General features: G+C 49.3%; 1 protein-coding gene and 1 long non-coding RNA gene across 2 annotated transcripts; one reads left to right on the forward strand and one right to left on the reverse strand.

Annotated features, from left to right (window-relative positions):
* The first annotated feature begins 795 nt into the window (after window positions 1-795).
* Window positions 796-4,824, forward strand: LOC125536901 (uncharacterized). The gene is made up of 3 exons (XR_007295308.2): window positions 796-1,643; window positions 1,747-2,261; window positions 4,421-4,824. It is a non-coding gene; the product is annotated as an uncharacterized LOC125536901 (long non-coding RNA).
* Window positions 4,825-5,591: 767 nt separating this feature from the next.
* On the reverse strand, window positions 5,592-7,524 carry LOC147984702 (uncharacterized). Its single transcript, XM_087541218.1, has 2 exons — window positions 7,458-7,524; window positions 5,592-6,295 (listed from the first exon to the last, which is right to left on the reverse strand). Exons 1-2 carry the CDS (start codon window positions 7,522-7,524, stop codon window positions 5,592-5,594), a joined length of 771 nt encoding a protein of 256 aa, XP_087397344.1.
* Window positions 7,525-9,592: the final 2,068 nt, after the last annotated feature.

The following is a 9,592-nucleotide window of genomic DNA, read 5'->3' on the forward strand; positions in this document are numbered from 1 at the left end:
CATCTCTCTCTCCGGTCTCGTTGTCCGCATGCCTGTCGATCCGCGCAACCCCGAGGCCGTCCGCCATGGCCGACCAGGGGAGCGAGCTCAAGCTCGTGCCTTGCCTCTTCTACTCAGTACCCACACATCCACGACACGAGCAGATCGCGTCCCATGCCCGTGCTGCACGCCCTTGCCGCCGCTTTGCCTAGCACCGCAGCCCCATGCGTGGCCGTGCTTCGTCACCATGGTTGCAAGCTTCTGCAATTTTCGCATCCCACACATGCGCGCATGCCCAGCTCTCCTTGCAAGTGTCCGCCTCTGTCCTCCTGCACGACGCGCGACACACGTGCTCATGCAAGCAGCCAGCGCCTCGCTGCCGCGGCCGAGACGAGCTCCTGATCGAGCTCGTTCTCGAAGCCCTTGCTCTGCCGCTCGCGCACGCACATGACCCCGGCTAGCAGCAGCCGTTCGTTCCCGCGCCCTTGTAGCCTCACCGTGCCCTATTCCGCACCCTGCTGCATCTCTGCATCTATCAAGGTCGCTGCCTTGCTCATCACCATCGACGCCGGCGACCAGCATGCGTTCTTGGAAATCAAGGCCTGGTCCTCGATTTCGTTCATATAGTGTAGCGCCCCAGTTTCAAACACACTCACATCCTTAGTGCAGTGGCTATCGCCTCTTTCCTCCATCCTGGTGGTCAAGAGATCAAATCCCCGTGGTTGCATCTTTTCTTCTGTATTTTTTTTGCTTATCCAGAGTAGCAGCCTTTATCCTATTTCATATAAGGGAAACGTTTGAGAATGGTGCGCCGGCCGAAACTTGGGCCGGTCACACCGCTTGATTGCTGGCACAGCCTGGCTACTAATCCACTCGCACGTCACGTGACCGCTCAGCCTTGCCTTATCCTTTCCCCACCGCTGTTTGAGCACTATTTCCTCTCCTTCTTCCACAAGACTGCTTCTCTTTCTCCTCCTCTTCCATCTCCCTCGCCAGCGTGACTCCTCCATGCGAGCAGCTCCCCGAAGCGGTGCTCATGCAGCTCCTGCTCCCAACAGCTGCGGCGCTCGTCCCTCTCCCACGGACACCACAGGTAGTTTGGTGGAGCGGTGCTGCAACTGGTGGCGGCGGCGGCCATGGGTGAGGCCATGGACGAGTAGACTGATGGAAGACGATGCCTCAGTGCTACAACCTGTCAGTTTTTTTTGCTGGACCAGTTAGCAAAAAAGCTGCAACCAGTTGCTGCCGCAGCACCACCACGGAATCCACTCAGTCCATCCATCTAGCTCCATTCTGACGAAGCGAAACCTCCACCCCCGGGGAAGCTTCAACCAGCTGAGCCAGAAGCTGCAACCGTCGTCGAAATTAGCTACTATTGGCAAGGAATTTTCTACATACATCACGACAGAGATGCGACCTACTACGGCAGCGGCTTTTTTTTGTTGCAACTGTCCTCAAAAATTGGTACTACCAGTGATGGATTTTGCTACATCCATCATGGCGGAGCTGAGACCGGCGACGGCATCGAGATGAATTGTTGCAACCGTCTTTGGATTTTTCTACTACCGGCGAGGGTTTTTGATACATCCATCATGGCGGAGATGAGACCGGCGACGGCGGCGAGATGATTTTGCTGCGACCGCAGTTGATTTTTGCTACTACCGGTGAGGGATTTTGCTACATCCATGATTCTCCTACCAGAGTTTTTTCTGCTGCATCCATGAACGGCGTTGACTTTTTGGTCGTCGCTCACACAACCCTGTGCAGCGTGTTTTGATGGCGAGGGGCGGCGATGACGCTAAGAGAGCTACAACCGACGCATGACGAGATGGAACTGAAGGCAGCAAATGCTACAACCACCCCCAAGATTTTCCTGGAACCATGGCTGTGGGTGCTACGTATTCGGGGAGGGAAACGACACAATGTGACCGGTGCGGCGGTGACGATGATAAAGGCGAGGGGGACTAACCGGCGGCAGGGGATGAGATATGGAGGTGCGGGGTCGCGCAAGAGATGCGTGCGGGGGAGTGGGTTAAGCAGGAAGAGGTGGAGGGAGTTCGCGGGCGTGAGGAAGATGACGACCGAGCCCACGATCCGTTTTTCACGCGAGCATGATCAAGTGGACCAGATTCTGCGCGGGCCAGATCTGACGGACCGCATGCGACCATCTGAGTGCTTGGGCCGGCGCACCGGTGCCTATTACTGGCCTGGTCCCCTAGCAGAACATTGGAACTGGTCCACCCAATTGGCAAGCGCGGCTACTCCAAATCAGGAGGTTCTAGGTTCGATCCCTGGTTCTCTCGATTCCTTTTTTTCCTTGCTTCTCTGTTTTAAATCGAGCACACACACGCTCTTTCGTTTCGGGCCATATCCACATGGGCCTCGCACAGTGAGCTGCTTCTAGCCTGTGTATGTTTTTTTCTCTCTCTGTGATTTAACATTATTCGTGTGAATTGCATAATTACAGAAAAATGCCATTTTCTTCCATTGCTCATAATTAAATAACCATGCATCGGAATTAATTAAAATTTATATGTAATAGGCTTAGAATTTCATCTAGTTTCATAATATGCCACTTTCAACCATGTTTAAAATGTTAAACTAGTTGTTTGTTTAATTTTGCATAAATGCCATGCTAAAATGATTTAGTTCATAACTAAATAACCGTAGCTCCATTTTAAATAAACTTTATATGTAAATGGGGTAGAAAAATGCCTAGTTTAACTTGGTGCACTCATCTTGCATGTTTAACAACTCTAAAATTATGTTTAGGGCAGAACAGTAGCTAATTCAAATTATGCATATGAGGTTTTTCCGGACTTGTTGTTTGTTGTTCCGGCCTCATTTAAACTTGCCTAGATAGGTAGTTTTCATATGCTTCACCCCTTGCCACGTTTTAAAAACATTTAATATTGTTGAGTACATAAACGGGAGAGAACTAAATAACTGATGTGGTGTTTCGTCAATATGCAACATAATTTGTAGTATTGTTGTGTGCACTTTGCCATGCCATGCTTCATTAAACCGGACATGCATCATACTCGATTGTGCATCATGCCATGTTTATGTGATGGTTCTTTACTATGTTGCTTGCTTCTTTCCGCGTTGCTTCTCTCGTTAGCTTCGGTTTCGTTCCAGAGCTGTCAGGATTCGTTCGACTACGTCCGTTTGTCGTCTTCATGGACTCGTTCTTCTTCCTTGCGAGATCTTAGGCAAGATGGCCATACCCTAGAAATCACTTATATCTTTTCTTGCTAGTTGTTCGCTCTATCGCTTTGTCGCGCTACCTACCACTTGCTCATCATGCCTCCCATATTGCCATGTCAAGCCTCTAACCCACCTTCGTAGCAAACCGTTGCTTGGCTACGTTACCGCTTTTGCTCAGCCCCTCTTATAGCGTTGTTAGTTGCAGGTGAAGCCGAAGTTTGTTCCATATTGGAACATGGTTATGTTGGGATATTAGAATATGTCTTATTTAATTAATGCATCTATATACTTGGTAAAGGGCGGAAGGCTCGGCCTTATGCCTTGTGTTTTGTTCCACTCTTTCCGCCCTAGTTTCCGTCATACTGGTGTTATGTTCCTTGATTTTGTGTTCCTTACGTGGTTGGGTGTTATGGGAACCCCTTGACAGTTCGCTTTGAACAAAACTCCTCCAGCAAGGCCCAACCTTAGTTTAAATTTGCCTCACCACCACCTACTTTTCTCATTAGGAGTCGTGCTCCCGAGGGTCATCTTTATTTTAACCCCCCGGGGCCAGTGATTCTCTAAGTGTTTGTCCAACCTGGGCGATGTCTGGCGCCCCCTGGGAAACCAGGGTCTATGCCAACTCGACGTCTTGCCCATCCGGTGTGCCCTGAGAACGAGATATGTGTAGCTCCTATCGGGATTTTTCGGCACATTCAGGCGGCTTTGCTGGTCTTGTTTTACCATTGTCGAAATGTCTTGTAACCGGGATTCCGAGTATGATCGGGTCTTCCTGGGAGAAGGAATATCCTTCGTTGACCGTGAGAGTTTGTGATGGGCGAAGTGGGGACACCCCTGCAGCGTTTTGAACTTTCAAAAGCCGTGCTCGCGGTTATGGAAAGATGTGAATTTGTTAATGTCCGGTTGTAGAGAACTTGAAACTTAACTTAATTATAATGCATCAACCGCGTGTGTAGCCGTGATGGTCTCTTTCCGGTGGAGTCCGGGAAGTGAACACGGTTCTTGTGTTATGCTTCAACGTAAGTAGATTCAGGATCACTTCTTGATCACTTCTAGTTCACGACCGTTCTTTGCTTCTCTTCTCGCTCTTATTTGCGTAAGTTAGCCACCATATATGCTAGTGCTTGCTGCAGCTCCACCTCACTACCCCTTTCCTACCCATAAGCTTAAATAGTCTTGATCTCGCGGGTGTGATATTGCTGATTCCTTGTGGCTCACAGATACTTCCAAACAGTTGCAGGTGCCGATGATACCAGTGCAGGTGACACAACCGAGCTCAAGTGGGAGCCCGATGAAGATCGTGTTCGTTGTGTTGTTTCGTTTCCAGTTGATCAGTACTTGAGCCCAGTCGGGACGATCAGGGATCTAGCATTTGGGGTTGTCTTTATTTATGTTGGTTCCGTAGTCGGACCTTGTTTGTATTCTGGTTGATGTATGCTATATTTATGTATTGTGTGAAGTGGCGATTGTAAGCCAACTATTTATCCCTTTCTTATTCAGTACATGGGATGTGTAAAGATTACCCCTCTTGCGACATGCCTACCATGTGGTTATGTCTCTATGTTGTGCCCCGACACGTGGGAGATATAGCCGCATCATGGGTGTTACAATATCTTATGGTTATTGGAGCATTCGATAGGAATAGCCTCATGGCGAGCTATAGACTAGTCTTTTTTTCGCACGCATTGCATCGACACATATGATCTCTCTCCCGCTTTCCCACGCACACGCCTCTAGTCTCTTGGGACTTCTCGCATGCACCATATCTAGCTCCCTAGGTCGATGCCACCCACATTCACTTGTACTCTGAGTTTAATATGTTATACACAAAGAGAAGAGGTGCATGCACGCACTCATCCTGTCTCACACACGCATGTGTAGCTATGAATTGTAGTGCTCTCAACCATCTGACTAGTTCTATCATAGGTACCGGATGCTCCTTGTCCTTGAGATTGAGAAGTTTAAAACACGGAGGCTAAGATGGAGGTGCAAGGTTTTGGTTCATATGCGGGCCGCACACGAAACCAACACGACACGAGCTTCGTCTGCCTAGTGTGCAGTCGAGTGAGTACTACTAGTAGTAGTGCTTCTTTGATGTGTCACATCAACTCGCAGAAGTATGCAACACTTCCTCAACAAACAAGCATATAATATGCTTATACTTCTTACCCAAAGGCCTCAACAAACAAGCATATAAGCTACTTATACTTCTTACCCAAAGGATCTATATATCCAACGGATACAAAATATCCGTTCGACTGTTGGAAATTACTTTAGCTGCTGATATGATGTCGAAGTAATTGCTGCATCACCACCAAAACCCACCATTTCTTAAGCTAAAGTAGACCGAGCTAACCCCTATATTAGCATATTACTAAGATAAACATAAGGCACTTTAGAATCATTTAGGAGGCGAGCTTGTCAATCTGAATGTCGAGGGACAGTGTCCTCGACAACCCAGCCCCGGCCATCAGCATGAGAAGAACGGTGAAGAAGGTCAGCTCCTGCACGACGATGTCGTCGGGATCCTTGCGGCTTGTCATCTCGATTTCCACCTTAACGGCGTCGGTCCTGCCTTTGGGCTCCCCCAGCGGGCCATTCGCCCACAGCTTGGCCACATAGTGCGGCAGTGGGGATGCCCCCGCTCTGATGTAGATGACCGACATGGCGATAGGTGCGCCGATGTCGAGCATGCCACCGACCAAGAAAAATGTGCGGCCATCCTCCTCCGCGAACAGCAAGAGCCGTGGCTCCGACATTGACACTTGTAGCTGGAGCACCTTGTCGTACTGGATCCTGTGCACGTGCATGGGTTGCATGATGCAGATGTGGTGGGGGAGCGCCGGCGGCGGGCCTTCGTAACCGCAGACGAGCATGGGGCATTTGCAGGGCGCAAGCGGACACACGCTCTGGTGATCGGCGAGCTTGTGGTAAGTGACGTAGAGCCCACAACCTTCGCGCGGGCACTCCACCCTCACCGAGGAGAGGACGGCGACTATCACCATGTTCCGCACGTCGAAGTCGCTGCCGCGCTCGCACTTCTGCCATTGCCACTGGTTCTCGGGGCGCTCACCTGGCAGTCCGCGCAGGCCAGGTTCCCTCCCTTGCACTGCAAAAATCAATCAAACAACACATCACTCAAGAAACCCGCACCTTGCTCGATCATCCGAACGGACGAGGTGTATTCGAAGCTCATACATTGGAGGCTTCAAGGGGTGAATGCACAAGGGGTAGTGGAGCAAGGTGAGGTCCATAGAGACCATAGAGAGCTCCATCGTGGGGTCCTGTTCCGTCGGCATGATCTCGACCTCCTCATGTACAACCATCTCTCACTTTAGGGCTGGTGCATTAGAAAGTTTTACCATCACATATTCATACTACTTCTAGGTGCGTTAAATGAACACATGCAAGTATCAAAAGGAAAGTCACGGCATGCATGCATGCATTGTAATTAATGCATTGGTAAACACAAATTATTGAAATTTCTCAAGTGAACTACTTTGATGTGTCGAGTCAACTCGTACAACAAGGAGAAGTTTGATTACAACACCCTCACCCTCGCCCATGAGCGTGGTGTCTCGCAGGACTATGAGAAGCTTTCGCTACATGCTCTCCCTCCTGCACGCGGTGGACATGCATCAGTTCATTCGGTGTCAGATGGAGAGAAGCATACTAGTAGTACTCTACTATAGTAGTACAATCATGTTCGACTTCCCAAAGAGGTGAAGAGACAAGCGCAACCCGAGCGCTCGTGTGGCAGTTTGATGTGTAGGCGAGGTAGTATAGTAACATAGTCTAGGATAGCGCGTACCGTGCCTCTAACCTTAACACTACTAGGAAAAGGGCTATAGATGAAATGGATACTAATGGCGCACCATGTATGTGGTGCGCCACTGCTATATAGCAATGGCGCACAAGATATGGTTGCGCCATTAGTGGCCATATTACTAATGGTGCACCTGGTGTGTGGTGCGCCATTACTAGTTTTGTCCTGGCCCCACACCCCTCCCCAGACTTAGCAGTGGCGCACCAGGGGAAAAGTGCGCCATTACTAGTTTTAACTAGTAATGGCGCACCAGTAAGAGATGCGCCATTGCTATCTATACGTATGGCGCACCCCCTACCAGTGTGCCATTGCTATCACCCCTTATCCCCTCCCTCTAGTCACGTTCTCTCCCCTCCCCTTCCTCCTGACACACCCACCCACCTCCCTCGACATCGATCTAGATCGGGAAGCCCCGGCCGCCTGCCTCTTCCTCCCCCTGCCTCACACCAGATCCAAGGCAAAGCGAAGACGGTGGCTCCTTCAGTCGCGGCCTCTCCTTCCTCGAAGCCCATGGCCGAGAGCAGATGGAGGAGAGGAGAGAAAAGAAAGCTCTCGTGCTCGCGCGACGATGACGACGACGACCTCCGTCACGGCGACGATGAGCCCCCTCTGCGCCCTCCTCATCCTCGCCGTCGTCCTCGCGGTGTGCCTCGGCCACGCGGCGGCGGACCAGCCCGGGTAAGTGCCCCTCGTCCCCGCTCGTTTTCCCTCACTGATCCGACCGATCGGGAGGCTGTATCTAACTCCCTCTCTCGCCTCGCCTTGTGGGTGCAGATCCGTTGAGGGATACACCATCGCCGGCCGCATCAAGATCGACGGTCAGTGCCCTCTCCCCCGTGGTTCGAACTAGACGCATCTGGTAACTTCTGCGTGCGTGGGTAGGCGGGCGGGATCCAGCTTCGTGCTCTGCTCGAACCTGACCAATTTGGTGGAATTATCTCTGGGGCGCGTGATCCAAGTAGGGCCAAGTGTGTCGATGCTACTGATCTCCCTGCTGTACCAATATGCATCGCCGTTGCTTAGGCAGCATGCTTACAGGCACATCACAACAACTAATTTTATCCAGCTTCATCTTTGAAATCTGAGCCGCGTTGGAGCTATGCTGTGGCTACTATTTGTTCATATGCCGCATCCTTTTTTTCTGAGTATCTGAATCAATCAACAGATGTAGGAACATGTTTATTTGTTCATATGCCATGCTTTTGGGTTATTTTGTCTGTCAAATAGATCCATTGCCCCGCTTGGTTCAATTTATCTGATTCCACAAGTGGCGTCATTTTTATTCTGTATGGACTGCCATTATAATGTACGTACATGCCACTGAACATTCAGTCTTTACTTGTGTGTAAGACCGGACTTTCTTCCGTTGTCAACGCAACTCGACGCAAGACCAGTGCCTTGGTCGCTTGCTCCGGTGTGGTGCAGCCGAGCTGGGCCAACGACCATGCCGTGTACGAGGGAAAACTCCCCTCCGACAAGACGCCTCCTAGCTCGGGTAAGCAGCAGCACCCCCATGGTCGTTTTAGTTTTTAGAGAGCCCTTTTTTGTGTGTCAGCTGATGATGCCTTCATTCTCTTGTCCATTCAGGATCCTCAACAGGCAAGAACAAGTTCCACCGCCGGTCTGAAACTCGTCCCAACTGGGCAAGGGATTCTCTCACTACCTTCTAATTAAGTGAGTAGTCAACATCTTCAGGGCCCTTTACTCTGCTTTCTTTCTACTTCAAGCAAGGAGATGATTTATATGCATCTAAACAAGTAGTTGTCGCTGCACTGCTATAACAATCAATGTACATGCATAGCTCTAAGCTCTAGCCTAGTGCGCTACACTGCCTCTGTTTGTCAACATGCTGAATATATGAACCCAGAAAATTTTAGAACTTCTCTGTAAAAATTGGTTGCTAGCTCTGTATCTCAGCCCCTTCTCATTTGTTTCTTTGATTTGGATGGAGTGGGAGTCATCCATGCATGACATCGACGATGAGGTCTTGGTCTTGTATGATGCGTGTGTGGACAGTGTTGGTCTATTTATATGCTAGGGTGTGGCCTGATGAGGTCTTGGTCTTGTATGATGCGTGTGTGGACAGTGTTGGTCACTTACTAGCTATGGTTCTTTTGCTGCTGGACAGTGTTATTTCAATTGGTACCCCATCTAAGCCGCTCACTGTTTTCGTTACCTAATTACTACTGGATGCGGAAAAATGTGTAAGAAGGTTGTCTTGGAAGGCATGTTACTTATTTCCTGTTGATTCATTGAACATCGCATGACAATCTCTAAGAAGGTTGTCCATTTACTGATCAATCATTTCTTGCACAATTTCGTTGTCGATGATTAGTGTTGAACCTCATATGTCCTCTGCAATTCAATTCCATTATAATCTTACTCATACAATATTCACAGCATGTAATTCTGGAAATATATGCTCATATCTAGTTCTGCACAAAAAATGACAGTATTGACATGTTATAAATAGTTTGTTTGTATTTCTGTCTATTTTGTTACATTTTGCTGGGATAAAGTGAAGAAAAGGAAGAAAATATTACTAGAAGATTAGTTTTAGGATTTTCTTTTATTTCCTTG

Source organism: Triticum urartu, chromosome 2A (genome assembly GCF_056163025.1).
Source record: "Triticum urartu cultivar PI428250 chromosome 2A, HENAU_Tu73, whole genome shotgun sequence".
Taxonomy (NCBI): Eukaryota; Viridiplantae; Streptophyta; class Magnoliopsida; order Poales; family Poaceae; genus Triticum; species Triticum urartu.